Below are 17,154 nucleotides of genomic sequence, written 5' to 3' on the forward strand. Positions count from 1 at the left end.
CTCCAAATTTCGTGTTTAAGAGTCTATTTTGCATTTTGCAGTTCATTTCACATTTTTCCAGGATAAAATGGTGGGAAAATGCACCTCACACCTTGCAGAAACATGAACAATTTACATTACAATGTGTTATTTCACATTTCGTGTTTTCGTCAAAAACAAAATATGCTTGCCTCTAGTAATCATAATGGATGGATTTTGAAAACACTGTTACTATTATTTTCTTCCTTTCACACACAGCTTGCATAGCCACTGGAGTTAATCTAAACGTAATAAAACAACTGTGCTTGTAAATGGTCTTGTTCCTGTTTGAGAACAGGAAGCTTATATGTCACCACCATTTTCATAAACTGTCACCTTATGGCCAACCAGTGTATTACACTACTCCCACAGAATTTTCCATGAAACTTGGAGAGAACACTATATTTTTTTTTACCGTGTATGCATATGTATATGAAATCAGGGAGTTCTTATGCAGTGACCCTGTAAATAAATAACTGCAGAAGTTATGAAGTTGAAAATCCCACATGGTACACCTCAGAATCTGCATTCTTGCTAGTCATATTCCAGATAGTACAGAAAGCGTGCTAGAAGCATGAGGCAAGCTTGGCACGTCAAGTAAAGAAGCTTGAAGAAAGCTCCCCATGGCAAGCTATGAACATGCTACATGCTATCTAGTTATCTAGTATTGAAGTGGCAGTAGCAAGTTTGCCAAAGTTGTCGTAACTAGCTGCAAACTTACAGTGTGCTTGAAGTAAGCCACATGCTGGCTACCAAACCAACTTGCATGTTCAAGCTAAACTGATTTTTCTCCTTATATTGATAGCAACAAAGGGCAGTTTGTTTCATACAGTAGTCTACCACAATCGTTTCTTATGGCGTCACAGTTTTCTTTTCCACACTAAGCTCCTGGCTATACAGTCTGGAATCAATAGGAGATTCACTTTTGTTCACCACACTTTATTGTCTTCTCTTTCTTGTAGCTTTAATGTTCACACATCTTTCAAAGGATATTAAAATGCAGTTTTTCACTCATTATGATCAAACATATCCTTACTGGTGTCATGAAAACTCATGTTTGAATTGAATTGAATTGTTTCAAGTCCACTTTATGCACAGAAAGGCTAATCGGGACTGGACTTAACAGTTTAAAGTGGGATCCGAATCACTGTGCCATGGGCCTCCAACGGGTATCGAACCTGGAACACCTTGATTACAAGCTGACGATGTTACCACTATGCGATTGGGGAGGCTTCACACATGTTTGGCACTGCCTAGCATCCACTGCAAGAAACTTCAGCTTTGTCATCACCATGATGTCGTGTCCACATTGCACTTCACTCTACTGTATTTAGGTTTTATTTGATTTTGTCACTATTGTTTATGTTTAATGAGTGTTTCTATTGTTATATTAAATGGGTGTCTCTATTGTTATATTAAATGAGGGGAAGGAAAAATGCAGCCACCCATGCTAAGTACCACATCCATGAAGCTTGAATTCAGCTTGGGATATCAAGCATGCTTTGACAACTTGCCACTAGCTTGTGTGCTGTGTGGGGAGGCTCTGACACCTGGACCCAAAGCCAATATTATTCTTTATGGGTCGTATGTTCTAGCATGTTTGTTCACATATGTGATGAGCTACCATTTACAACCTGGGCTTGTATGTATGGAAATTTTAATGCTTAGTTACATGTGTTGTTTTTGCCATGGTAAGCAGTGGCGTAGCATGGACATTTCGGGTGGGAACGCCAAGTCCGAAGGAAGGGTCGGCCCTTTCTTGCTTAATAACTTACTTATGGTATTAGTCGCCACAGGTATTGTTTATTTGCCTGAAGTCAGCTGGGTTTTCAATAAAACATCATCCATGCATGTTTTAGCTAGACAATTAGATGCCTCACTATGCCACAAATGTTTTGAACTCTGGTGTTTTATACCTTTCTGCATGACGCAAGTCATTAGAAAACCTACCTGAATCACAAGCGCCTTTGAACAACAGCAGACGTCATTGTTGTGGTTGATCCAACTACTCATTGATTTGGTTTATTTTACTTCGCTTTTCTACCACTTTTGGTTAATCGCAAATATGAATATGAGTGATGATATTGATGAAGGGACACTGACAAAGAACACCCGTGCTCACGCTGGGATTTGAACCAGGGACCTCTGTCGTCTTGGCGCACTGTGCAAAGCAGAGTGCATGATCCAAATATCGTACACTCTACTGACGTAACAGTGCCGATTAGTAATTCAGACCACCGTTTATTACATCTTGAGAATGCTGATAAACATTTTAAAATAAGTTTGTCCAGAGACCATTCGATGTTAAGAGTTTTCAAATGAATGCTAAACATTTCCATTGACACAATATTAAGCAGTTAGATAATAACGAAAAAATACAATAAAAAAAATTAATAGTTTTGCGGGTTAAGTGGTAGAGCAGCAACACGCTGAATTTCTACCACGAGGACTTCACCAACTTACTTCACAAAAACTGTGTTGATCTTTTAGTTTCTAATGCACATCGCTGTTCGTGCGATAAATCATACAATGCAGTGACCATTAAGAAGCAGTATATTTGAGATTGGTAAAGTTACGTCAGTCAATATTGCGTATTGTAGCATCACATAGCACGAGTTGCATGAGAGCGAAGAACCGGGTAGGAATGCTACCGCTGTCGTCTGCTTCAGAAGGCAGGAAGGGTCACATGAACCAATCACGGTAGACCTCTCGTACGATAGCGTAAGAGAGCCCATTTACGCATGTGCTGTAGAAATGGAAGCTTTCCCTCCATAAAGGCAGCAAGGAATATAGGAGTCCTGTACGCCGAACCTGCTCGGCGTCAGGCCGGGAAAGGCATTGAAAAGAGATGCTACAACGAGTGTTGAGAGTGGAGTGTTGCAAGCGGATCGCGAAAAATAGCTATTATAATGCCAGGAAGGTCAAACATATTTGAAATTAGTCACGTTTTACTTTATAATCACAGCATTTTAGCATTTTTGAAATTTTAAATCTGGGAACGCCGGGCGTACGGGCGTACTATAACGCTACGCCACTGATGGTAAGGCATTTATCTTCACATGACTATTTTTAATTAACACAAGATTTGTTTGTTTATAACGACTTTGTCAGTATAATTCAAACTCAGTATCAGCACAATAGGTAGCTATGGTGCTATATTGAAAAGGAAATTTAAATTTACATATACTGATAACTTTATAATTATTATATTGATAAAAATAAAAATAAAAACTAGAAATAACAAAAATTACAACAGCATCAAATTATGAATATGTTTACAAGAACATTTATAAGATATCAATGCTATACATAAAAAAATATATCTTTGTTATCTCCTTCCAGGATAAAGCAAGTCTTTGTATCTACAATTCTGAGCTTCAGTTTTCGAAATTCATCATCTGATCAAATCACCACCAAACGTAGAACATATAAGTGTCACTCTATGCGACCTTCCTCAAAGCACTCATTTGAGGAATTGTAACTTTACAAGCCTGCCCCATTAAGGAAGATGAAAACAGATACCTATTCACTGCTTCCAATTCAACATGGCATCTATTATACATATCAGTGTCATTCCACAACTTTCGAATCTTTATAAGATTATATCATATTCAAAGTTAATTCGAGTCATAAAAGGCTTCTATATAACTTAAACATCCAAGTTATTATAACATTGCCCAGTTTAATGCTTTAAAAGCAACAATTATTGTACAAATATATCACCATTCCATATTGCTAAATCTGTACTTATCTTTTTTCCATCTTCAGATCCCTTTTTTAAAGTCACAGACCACTAGTATTAGAGCAACTAGTTCAAGCCAGATTTTTTAGTATGAGTTATCTTCAATTGTTTTTGTTTTATATTTTTGTCCATAAGTGCTTAACAGCTTGAATGTTTGTGTAGTAAATGTACATATTTGCTCTGTTACAGCTATTTTACTATGTATATCACAATATACTTATCTAATGATTACAATTACCATTTTTTGAGTGTTGATACAAAATACCAAGTATGACATCATATTATACATTGAACAATTTTAAAGAGTTGACCTTTGTATATAAACCTTGATGCCAATGCAAATGTACATCATTTCAATAAATTTAATTATAAATTTGAATGTATCATATCTTTCTTGTCTGAAAGAACACATATGATTTAAAATATTTGTTTTTCATTTTGTCAGTCAAAAATAACTGTTATGAATATGAATTCAACATATTGCACAATTTGATAATTTTGTCATTATATACAAATTGGCTTTTTTAAACATCATATTTAATAAAATTAATTTAAATAATAATTTCAGACATTTAATTGCATTATATGAATAAATTTTGAGTAATCATATGACTAAATTATTATAAATATTGCACAAATGTGGAACTTTGGACTTAGCCTAACTATTTTCATATGTTGTTATGACAATGTATTATTTTTATTGTCATACTGGCACTCAACAAGGGACAAACCCACAACAGAATTGAGCACTACTGAGACTTCTAAACATATAATAATTAATATAATGCCTCTATATTTACAAACTGTTTACATGTTTAGCATTATAATCAATTGAGTATAACTGAATATTTGTTTTCCAACAATACAACAAGAACTTGTTCATCATGAACCAATACATTGCAACTATGCATAATGAATTTTTAGTACATAATAATATTGAAAAAATGAAATTCAAGTTCGACATACCAACACTTATTATCTAGTAAAGTACCACATGAACCATTTTTACATAAACAATGTACCTACCTAACATTATTATTTAGTGTCAACCCATGAAGCACCATTCAGAACTTCATTCTCAACCAACCTGAGAGAATAATTTCTATATTAATCTTTATTTAGCCAAAAAATATATTAATAATAATTTTCTACATGTAGAGTAAGTAACCTCTGATCCAACTAAGTTTCCCATTGGGAATTCATCCATTTATCTGGTAAGATCAGCTAACAAGACAAAAATCTAAGTCTCTGCATCAAGAAGCAAACATCCTCAGATTTACGGAGTGCTGAATATAAGATTTTTTACATCACAAATGAATTCATGCAAGAAATGTATAAATTATGATGTGCGCACAAAAATTATAAATCATAAATAATTGTTGTTCCTGAACTCGCAGCATCACGGCTCGAACTTACTATTCAGCCCTTTGTGAACACATTTTGGAGCCATAATGCATTCTAGCATTTTTAAAGGAAACAACTACTTGACTGAAGCTTGGATCAACACGTGAATCACTTTGCTCTTTGTCAAGTTCATTCCTATTTGAGCCTACGATTCAATTCTTGGAATCTTTGTGCTCTAGTAAATATTTTTCAAGCCAAAGCTAAATCTTAGCATTCAAAATTATTATGCACATGCCATCACATTATATTATACATTTTTTGCACTCTAAAATACACATAACAAAGAATATTTGTTATATTAAATTTTTCCACCGTTCAACACAACTAAGGATCAAGAAATATGAATGAGGACCGATATTGGATCATGAAGATCAACTTAAAGCAAACTCTACAGAAGAAGACTTCATATCTGAACTAATGTTTCTGACTCAAGAAAAGAAGCACGAAAAGTGACAAAATTTTGACATTAACAGCCGACAATAGAAAAATTATGCATAAAGTACAGTGACTCACAGTACCACCTTAACCAACAGTAAGAGAAGAACTCAACCAACCAACTCTCATGGGTATGGTTGTGAAATGAAGCAGTATCTTTTGTCTTTCAAACCAACAAAATAAACGTGTTAGCATAATCAATTTCATGCCAAAATTAATATATGAATAATTAAAAAAGTAAAGAACTGAGGTCTTATGTACCACCCTTGACACTCAGTCAATAAGAAACTCCCAACCAACCAACCCTTAGAGTTTCTTCACTCTGTGGATGGTAAGTATAGATTAAATTATCCTGCAACCATATTTCAGGATGTATGGCAAATCAATCTTTGTTAAAATTAAAAAGCTTGAAAGTCTGATGGGTATAAAATCATAATAAGTTGTCAGCTTACATGTGGTCAAATGTTAACACGTGTGCCCAAATTACCGCACCTTTATTGCTAACAGTGTATTCCAACAGAAGAATCAGGCTGCTAAACAAAGTGAATAAATATGCATGAACCCCTTTATTAATATTCCCCTACTTTACCTAGACAACAGGTTACCATCGGGTGTGAGCGTTCTAACTACTCTCCCTACCATCACCGTGCAATCTGAGATAAACAATATTAAATTCCAAATTATTATATTGAACCTTTTAAGGCTTGATGCTCCGAGACTTTTCTGTGTTTGGATGAAACCTGTCTTCGGTTTCTTCAACATCCCCTTTTAACACTTCGAAGTCGACATGTCTTTACTTCACATGATATCGGAAGCATGTGAACCTATCCTTAGGCCACTAAGTTATACTTTATGTTCACACAGAACAAAGTAAAGTGTAATTCTTTTCTTTAAACAAAGAATCTTTGATAATATTTTTCAACTTTAGGGTTTGCATATGTGATCGATTGATTTCAGCATTGAAACAGAACTATATTCATGACTCAACATGTCAAGCTATGTAACCACTGACCTTACTCCATCGACAATATCCAAACTAAAACATATACTGATACTGTCATAGTGAAAGTATTCAAGATAACTCTTCGTATCAGATGTTACATGTACACAATAAAGTTATTTTGCTAAACTGTATGTTTCATATTCACATACTAATAAAACTATGTATGTTTCATAACATACTTTTTCCAAATATATGCAACCACATAAGAATGTTACAACACTCATAGTTCATATTACTGTAATTCTGAACTTAATCACAAATGATAAGTACTATAAGTATGTAACAATCTTTACACATCAAGTAATTTTCAGACACATATCTGATAAAATATAGTAAGACATGTCTGCACACTGCAACAATACCTTTGAAAAGATACATTACAGGTAAGTAATCAAATGATTGAAATGTAAGTCTACGACATTACAACTTTGAAGTTAACTTTAACTTCATGACATCATCGTGACATCTTCTGCGTACATGTGTACGATGCATGATCAAGTATGCTATCATAGTCAAAGTACAAATATGTGAGGAGTAAGCATGGAATGCTTCTAGACGAAATTTTCTCCTCCATAATTTCAAACATCTCTGCCTGAATGTTCTTTTACGAACATGTTTAGGATGAGTTGTTACTTTTCTCCTTGCACCTGGGCAATTGGTGAAAACAGTCTTATTAATTTGTTTCAATTTAAGTTTGGTGCCTTTCCTAATTGTATCCTTCAACTGGACATTTGAAACACTTTGGGGAAACACCCCTTCACCTTGGTCTAGAATACCGTGAAACTTCTTGTCCAAAATCATTTGTGAAAGTTTCTTCTCTACTTGGTTTACAGGTATGTTAATGCATTTTGAAACATAATCCACCTGAACACGAAAATAAGGTTCGATGATTTGACAAAGGTTTTGTTCCAACACTGTGTCATAAAGTCTAAATGTGCTCGAACAATTGGATCATTTTCCAGTTCTTCTTTAAACTTATCCACAGCCTCCTGAAAGTCTACCAGAGATCTCTTAAGACTTGCTTGAGCAACACACTTCATAGCTTCAATTGCACTTCCGGCATACTTCAGAGCCAGTTTCCCGCTTATGATCTGCTGCACATCTTCTGGTGTGTTAACATTATTTTAGACAGCAGCATGTATTTCAATGCAGTCAAAGCCTTTGAGCTTTCCACACTATCGTAGCCTTCAAATGCTTCATAGAAGTAAGAGTATGCTGTTTTGAAGTCTATCTCATCAGCAGCATGAAGAATGCCTGACTGCATATCAAGCGATGCTTGTAGTTTTGGAGGGCAATATATTGAATTAGCTGTAGTCCGAGCTGAGGTAAGTGCTGCACGTGCTTTTGGAAGATTACTCAAGGCATGGTAAGTTTTACTTTCTAGAAGTTGAACCTCTAGCAATAACATTTTGTCATCAAACTTATACAGTTCTCTTAATAAGGTCGATCCTAAGTGAAGAGCTTCAGTAAACATTCCAGTGTCAAAATACAAAGCTATTAGGCAGGCTTCCAAATACTGCCCGAGGATAGTATTTTTATCTTGTTTTGTACACTCAATGCATTCCTTGCACAACTGAACTTTACTGCCAATGGTGGCTTCCAGATCCAAGAACATGTCAACCAGAGCACGAACCAATTTTGCTGCCTTCGCCTTACTAATGGTGCAGAGGAAGGGTCTCCTCTGCTTAATAAGTTCAGACAGTTCTTTTGCTTTGCCATCTTTCTTGTAAGTCTCTCCTAGTTTCAAGATACTTTGTTCTTTGACACAAATTGCATCTTCTTCACTTTCATCTCCCTGTTCTTGCAGAAGCCTGGACATATCATATATTTCCTCTAACTTATCTGAGGTTGACAATAACTGGGCTCTTTCCACACATATAGCCGCCATTTTTGTCTTTTCGCCCACCTCGAGTTCATCTTTGATCTCTTCTCTAAGCTCTGTACAAGTAGCTTTGATTTCATCTCTGAACACTCTGACTTCTGAGATACTAGTTTTAATAATATCATTCATCTCTGTCAATTGAGCATTAGTCTTGTCCTGATTAGCTTTGAGCTTCTTCTGATTAGCTTTGAGATCCTCCTGATTAGCTTTGAGATCCTGCTGATTAGCTTTGAGATCCTCCTGATTAGCTTTGAGATCTGTTTGGCCATCCTTGATAGCATTGAGAGCAGCCATGACATCTGCCAAGGAGAAATCACCCTTTGGATCTGACATATTTAAAGGTAAAAACACCTAATCTCAGAAACCAGAGCAAGAAGCAAAACAATACAAAGATTATTATAAGCTTGAACCTTTTCAACTAATCACCTGACGTCTCATAATCTTAAATATATAACGACTTTGTCAGTATAATTCAAACTCAGTATCAGCACAATAGGTAGCTATGGTGCTATATTGAAAAGGAAATTTAAATTTACATATACTGATAACTTTATAATTATTATATTGATAAAAATAAAAATAAAAACTAGAAACAACAAAAATTACAACAGCATCAAATTATGAATATGTTTACAAGAACATTTATAAGATATCAATGCTATACATAAAAAAATATATCTTTGTTATCTCCTTCCAGGATAAAGCAAGTCTTTGTATCTACAATTCTGAGCTTCAGTTTTCGAAATTCATCATCTGATCAAATCACCACCAAACGTAGAACATATAAGTGTCACTCTATGCGACCTTCCTCAAAGCACTCATTTGAGGAACTGTAACTTTACAAGCCTGCCCCATTAAGGAAGATGAAAACAGATACCTATTCACTGCTTCCAATTCAACATGGCATCTATTATACATATCAGTGTCATTCCACAACTTTCGAATCTTTATAAGATTATATCATATTCAAAGTTAATTCGAGTCATAAAAGGCTTCTATATAACTTAAACATCCAAGTTATTATAACATTGCCCAGTTTAATGCTTTAAAAGCAACAATTATTGTACAAATATATCACCATTCCATATTGCTAAATCTGTACTTATCTTTTTTCCATCTTCAGATCCCTTTTTTAAAGTCACAGACCACTAGTATTAGAGCAACTAGTTCAAGCCAGATTTTTTAGTATGAGTTATCTTCAATTGTTTTTGTTTTATATTTTTGTCCATAAGTGCTTAACAGCTTGAATGTTTGTGTAGTAAATGTACATATTTGCTCTGTTACAGCTATTTTACTATGTATATCACAATATACTTATCTAATGATTACAATTACCATTTTTTGAGTGTTGATACAAAATACCAAGTATGACATCATATTATACATTGAACAATTTTAAAGAGTTGACCTTTGTATATAAACCTTGATGCCAATGCAAATGTACATCATTTCAATAAATTTAATTATAAATTTGAATGTATCATATCTTTCTTGTCTGAAAGAACACATATGATTTAAAATATTTGTTTTTCATTTTGTCAGTCAAAAATAACTGTTATGAATATGAATTCAACATATTGCACAATTTGATAATTTTGTCATTATATACAAATTGGCTTTTTTAAACATCATATTTAATAAAATTAATTTAAATAATAATTTCAGACATTTAATTGCATTATATGAATAAATTTTGAGTAATCATATGACTAAATTATTATAAATATTGCACAAATGTGGAACTTTGGACTTAGCCTAACTATTTTCATATGTTGTTATGACAATGTATTATTTTTATTGTCATATGTTCTATTAATATTATTTATATTATTTGTATTTGGTTGGTAAAAATTACAAAGGTTAGATTAAAAGTAGTGGCCATACTGCTGTTACATGACAGTAGTGAGTCAGATGACCATAGGGTTTGTGGAACTGACAACATAATGTGGGACGAGATAGTGCAGAGACTGATGGTTGTCTATGATTCAGTCACATTGTGGTGTGTCTTGAAGTGAAATAGAAACACCGTAATGACATGTTGGAACAACACTCCTGAATTAATATTGAAGTTGCATGAGGTTATGTGCACAAGAATGTTGCTGGGGACTGCATGAATCATGTGGCAATGCAGCAGTGCCATATCATGTAGTGGCATTATGGGTAAAAGTGTTCCATGAAGGTAGGGATCTGTTCATGGCTATCTGTTGACAACCACACAGTTCAGTTCCTTGCTTTCCTGCTGCATGTTGATCGTTGATGTACTGCATGTAACTTAACCACAGAGGTAGGAGAATTCCACACATCCATGGGGGTCATACTCCACGATGCTGTACCTTAATGGCTGACGGTAAATGATGCATGCTGCTGCAATTCCTTTGGACACCACTTTCAGCTGGCACTCAGGAGAAGGCGATGGCACTTGTTGGAAACGAATCCCATCATGCTCCATGACAATGCAGGGAGTCACATTGCTAACCCTGTGGGGGATCTCCTTTACACTGGCGATGGAGGGGGACTGGAACATCCACCATACTCACCTGATGTGCATTTACGAGCTCTTTGCCAGAATGAAAGAACCACTTTGGGACATCAACAGAAATGGACACACTGACAGCTTACAATATACATGTAAGAAGTTTTGCCTCTGGTACTAAACTCCTTTTACAATTATAGAAGTGCCGCAATTACTTCTTATCCAACCTTTGTAGAAGGATGCACTTCTAATTAGATTAATTATAATTGGGTAAGGGTAAGGTTGGGGGATGACTAGTATATTTTCATTAGTTTGGTCCTTTATTTGGTTTCTTGTGAAACAGATGTAAATAGCCTAGGTGCTATTGGAACTCATAATTTTAAGCAATCAATCAGTTATGAAGCAGATCACTGAAAATTTTTATGTAGAAGTTAGATGCGTGAAGATCTTTACTGAAGTATTGCGATTGTATGCATCATCCAGTTCTTGAATTGCACAACTATCATTTTTTTCTATCTTTTACAGGAATTCAAGAAAGAAATTGGTGATCTGCACGCTAAGAGAGAAGAACTGGGAAAAGCAGAAGTACTGTTTGATTTACCTTTGACTGATTATAGTGTTTTCGATAAAATTGTTGTAGACTTGGCTGGAATGGAGGATATATACAAGCTTTACAAAAAACAGAAAGTAAGTATGCTATATTACTGTATGCATTTTTTGGGTATGTTATATGATTCCTTCTCCCCCTCTCTTTACATGTGCATGCTGGCTTTCACTGTACAACAACAACAAACTTTCACAGTGTGTGAAGTATTGGGTCGGTGCATAAGTTCCTAGCATTTTATAACATACGTTAACAGGAATACAATAATTTATTAACACATTACATAGATGGTAAGATGAGACACTGTTATTGTAGTCTAACAATACACAGTCACAACAACACTTGCTCAGTCAGCAATGTAGTCGCATCCATTGTCAATACCATCTGCCAATGTTTGGGAGGAGTTCGATGCATTGCCTGTAGAACTGCTGTGTTTTCAGTATATGGCATTAGTCCCGTACACAGCTCAAATTGTTTTTGAGTTGAAGAAATCAGTTAGCCAAGTTTCAAGAATCTTCATTACGAAAGACTTCTTACTACTGCACTTGATCCTCGGTTAAACTTGAAGAGCAGAATGTGCCAAAATGTTCAACTTTGTCCACTTGACACTCCATCTTGTTTCGTATGCAAAATAGACAAAATGTGCTCAGAATTAGAATACACTGTGTTTTCACGAATTCAAGACTACAAACTAAGCAATAACAATGGAACAACAGACAAGGAACTCTTGGCAACGCAGTGTTGCCAACCCATAACAAAATGCTACGAACTTATGCACTGACCCAATACTTCAAGACAAACTACTTTTTTTAGTAATGTTTTGCTAGTTTCAGCCTCATTTCGATGATACTTGCTGTATCTGTCTGTGGGGTCCTTTGCGATGGTACTGTAGGAGTCACTGTTTTAGTTTTTCCATTAACTTTTTTGTGTAGTTGCCCTTTTGCATTATTACAAGTTGGTTTGTTTTGTCCGATTTTAGGCACCAGCAATCATTAGCGTTAAGCCACTTGCTAAAATCGGATAGAACAGACTTAATTTTTTCATGCACTGGGTTGGGTTTTCTTGTTTTGCTATTGGTGGTCACTTCTTGCAAGATACCGGCTGTTGTTGTTCAACATGTGCAAATACATGTCAAATACAAAGCACACACTCTCATAGACACAAAAATCAAAGAAACATACACCATCATGCACTACAACCTTGAATTGAACATAGATAGTGGTGGTCAGGCTCACCACGCCTGGCTTCCGTTACTGCAGTAATTAACACCGATGAACAGCAGATGACATACGCAGACATACAGGTGACAGCAGCACACCTAGCAGCAATTCAGGAAAAAACAACAGAAACGCGCCAAGCAACAACACAACAAATTCCAACGAGGATGGTGGCAGTGGCTACCAAAATTAATAGGAAATAATGTAAAACTGCTTTGCGGAAAACGTGAGTACCTTAATTAATAATAGTAGCGGATTCTTTATTTCATGGAGGCCTGTACTTTTTCTTTCTAGGCTGCACAAGATGTTTGGGCTAAAACATTGTGGGCAAATTTAAACCCGCAACTTCTTATTGATGGAATGGAAATCTTTCTAAAGGAATTCCGTAGATTGCCTAAAGCTGTTAGAACTCTGACTGTTGGTCAGTCGTTGGAACTTAAAATGAAGGACTTTAAGAATTCAGTTCCTCTCTTTGTTGAATTGAAAAATGAAGCCCTCCGAGAAAGGCATTGGAAAGAACTCATGAGAAGGACAGGTAAAATTTCTGATGTATATATATTTGTCTTTCTGGGTGGAAACTGGATTGGATTGATATTCAGATGCAGTACTTTTGGTTCATTTATTTATGAACTCGTGAGCTCTCAAACAAGCTTATGGGTTTCCTCCGTGAAATTTCGAGTTTCAAAGTTGTACAATTTGTTAGTTATTTCCGATTTATTTCGAAGGCTCACTGCCTTCACTCACTAAGGGTATGGTGTCTGGAGCTCCATAACTAACTAATTGTGCAACGTGGAAACTCGAAATTTCTCATAGGTAATACTTAAACTGCCTTTACTGCATCCATTATAAACTTAAGGGTGTTTGAAGGAGGCAGAAGCCTCCAGTTTATAGAAAGACAGACATTGGCGCAGTGTGAGTGACCTTGTAGTGTCACTTCAGTATGAATGGTTTCATTTTTATCTGAAGGTTTGTTTCCAAGTGACATGTGACACTTCGGTCTGAAATCTCCCTACTAGTGGTCTTTGCCTCCAGGATCACCTGCAAGGCCACCTGCAGAATTTTTTTCTGAGGGTGAGGCACAAGTGCTCAAAGTGGGGGAACATGAGGAATGTTTTCACCCCAGTTAAGAAAATTCTCATCTCCCCATTAGCATAATATGCATAGGCATCCCCCCACTTACTGCATTTTGTCCATGTTGATCCATGCTAGCATCTCCACACCTTCCCCTGAATTGTGCAAAGCAATCCCCCCCCCCCAAGCTACTAATTTCCACTTCGAGCACTGTGGGGAGTAAGATTTTATATATTGCCCTTCAGTCATAAAAATTCATATTTTACCTTTTATTATATTATTATTATTTAACAAATCATAAAATTCAAATGGAATTAAAGATACCTTGACATTATTCTCAAGTTCAGACCTCAGTCCATTATTTAAGTAGAAACTGGATTTGACTTGCTTCCTTTCAATAAACATCTATCACCCTGTTGATGAACAGTGTTTTCACTATTTATACTTTTTCACGATGCACTGAGACCACTTCTTCTGCTGTCTTAAAGAACACATCTGAAAATTTCTCATATTTGTAACCTTGGCACCTGCCGACAGATGACAACACAAACCTAGTTTCCAAAATGGCATCTATGCAGCAGAAAGCATTCTGTGTTTTGGAATATGAGAAGTGTTTTCCATTGTTACAGTACATCATGCATTCTGGAGACAATTCGCAACTGCACAGCCAGTTTAAGGAAACTGGTTGCCTGTGTAGGGGTAAAAGCACAGAATGTGCAAGTGTTTCTAATGAAACAGTGGAGCGAGTTAGGGCAAATTTTGTGCGCAGCCCACAGAAGTCAACATACAGCACCAGTCGGGAACTTAATATTCCGCAGCCAACTGTCTGGAAGATTTTGCGAACCCGATTGCGACTGAAACCGTACTACATACAGTTATTGCAAATGTTACAACCAGATGACCTCGTCAAATTATATGAATTTTGTAATTCCATGCAGGACTCTATGAAGGACGATGGTTTTCTTGAGCTTATGCTGATTAGTGACGAGGTGACATTCCATTTGAGTGGCAATGTTAATCACCATAATGTTCATATCTGGGGTACTGAAGAACCACATGCTAAAGTGCAACATGAACGAGATTCCCTAAAAGTGAATGTGTTTGCTGCAGTGTCTAAATCAAAGGTGTACGGTCCCTTTCTACGCAGAGAACGCTGTGACGGGTATGTCATTCCTCGATATGCTGCAGTTGTGGTTGTTTCCACAAGTGAAAGAGGATTCCAATAACTTTGTATTCCAACTTGATGGGGCACACCTCATTGTTTGTATTCCAACTTGATGGGGCACCACCTCATTGGCACACTGAGGTGCGTCACTACCTGAACGAAGAACTCTCATGCCGTTGGATTGGGTGATGTGCTGAATATGGTTTGTGATTTTTTTCCTTTGGGGGCATGTGAAAGATCCAGTGTATGTGCCACCACTACCAACAACTTTGGTTGAGCTGCAGGATCGCATTACAGCTGCATTTACGACCATTAGTAGGGATATGCTAGAGCGCATGTGGGGCAAACTAGACTCTCACATAGATGTGTGTCGTGTGATGAAAGGAAGCCACATTGAACATTTGTGAAAGTATGTCTGAAACTTGGACAGTTTCTGTTTATTTTCATGTATCATTCTTTATTGTATGTATTATATATTTTTTAATGCAGTCCTTTCAAACCCAATGAATAATTTAAATTACCCTGTATATTGTAAGTACAAGGTATGCAGTACAATTTGGTGAATTTGCATATACAGGGAGGGCTATAATTCATGAAGGTGTTGCAACACTGGATAATGACCATGTTAATTGTGGGAATATCTAATTTATTTGTTATCTACAAATAGATACATGGAGAACTTTTTTGACCACCACTCACCATTTAGCAAGATGGAGCCACAGTGCACACAGCCAGGGAGACGATGGCACTCCTTCGGACCATTTTCAGTTATCGAATAATGCAGACATTCATTGGCCACTACGTTCACCAAATTTGTCAGCAGCAGACATTTTTCTATGGGATACCTCAAAGAACGGGTGTGTGTTGACAACCCCCAGACAATTCAGCAGCTCGAGGAGAACATCCATGCAGATATCCAAGCCATAACATCGGCAACATTGACACGTGTAATGATGAATGTTGTGGCAAGAGCTCATGCATGGTGTACATTTATGTGAAACAATTTTTCACACATAGGTGAAAGAAATCACCCATAGGTAATGTACATAATACCAGGAAATCAATAAATGCCACTTTCACATGCTAAAGGTATGCTCTGTTGACTTATGGCCCACCTTGAATTACACTAACCCAGGAAGAGAGAATGTAACTTACATAATTACTGTATGAGTAAGCTTAGCATAGTAATGTTGCAAGCAAAGAAGTAATGAGTATGTACAATTTTTAAAAAGGCATTACGTTCTGGATAAATATGTAGATTGAGGAATCAAATATATCAAACAATTTCTAAACTCAAATGTGCTATTTTTTACTATTTTAGTACTAAATTCTTGAGTATAATTTCCATACAAGTTATTCCTGCTGTTTTAATGCTTGCACTGAGTGGAAAAATTGTGCCACTTGCCATCATCTGGCAAGTCACTACCGTTTATGTACCACAATTTTTCTAATACTAAAAAAGATAGTAATGTGAGGGCTGTGGCATAAGTCAAGGCTATATTTTTTTTCTTAAAGTTAAACGGTGGTACCACAATATGATCGTATGACTTGGAGAACGTGGCACCCATAGTATGTGAACATCACTAAATGACACTGTGATGAATGGTTATGGTACAGAGGGCAGTGGTAATTAATTGTTGAGTCAACCGCCATTGTCTGGCATGAACACACGTATCAAAATAGCCATTTTTCAGGAGGAGAAATGCCAGAGAATGCCGCAGGTAGCTGGTGGAAACACGTGCCTCTTATGTTCTTGCAAGGCTAATATGAGAGTGGATCAAATGAAAACGGAACAGTGGATGTATTGGGTTATATTTATGTATGTGTGTGGCGACAACCCTGTGTAGAGGTAGAGCGGAAGTTAAGGAAGGAAACCCCTATTGCATAATGGACTTGCCCTATATAGTCACACATGAGCACGTGATATGCATATTCAGTCGGGCAGCAATATCGTCCGAGCATCAATCAAGGCCAATGGCCTGGCCTGTTGTCCTCTGGGGTAGTTTCGCTGCATGACAATGCACAGCCACATATGCCAGCTGTTACAAAGAACACGTGGGTGGACAGTGTTGGAAGACCCACAGTATAGCCTTGATCTATCGCCATGCGACTTCCATATCTTTGATCCCTTGAAAAAGGC

The 17,154-nt window shown here is 36.4% G+C and overlaps 1 protein-coding gene and 1 pseudogene across 2 annotated transcripts in view; one reads left to right on the plus strand and one right to left on the minus strand.

Annotated features, from left to right (window-relative positions):
- Dhc98D (Dynein heavy chain at 89D) overlaps nt 1-17,154 on the plus strand; it is a 519,777-nt gene that overhangs the window by 152,901 nt on the left and 349,722 nt on the right. For both annotated transcript variants that reach the window (XM_083131330.1, XM_083131320.1), the window contains 2 exons: nt 11,483-11,644; nt 13,073-13,313. In XM_083131330.1, the coding sequence (XP_082987456.1) occupies nt 11,483-11,644; nt 13,073-13,313 (403 nt within the window). The remainder of the gene's footprint in view (nt 1-11,482; nt 11,645-13,072; nt 13,314-17,154) is intronic.
- On the minus strand, nt 7,023-8,490 carry LOC145979418 (26S proteasome non-ATPase regulatory subunit 11 pseudogene; annotated as a pseudogene).

This window comes from Lepisma saccharinum, chromosome 1, assembly GCF_977018435.1.
Source record: "Lepisma saccharinum chromosome 1, izLepSacc3.1, whole genome shotgun sequence".
Taxonomy (NCBI): Eukaryota; Metazoa; Arthropoda; class Insecta; order Zygentoma; family Lepismatidae; genus Lepisma; species Lepisma saccharinum.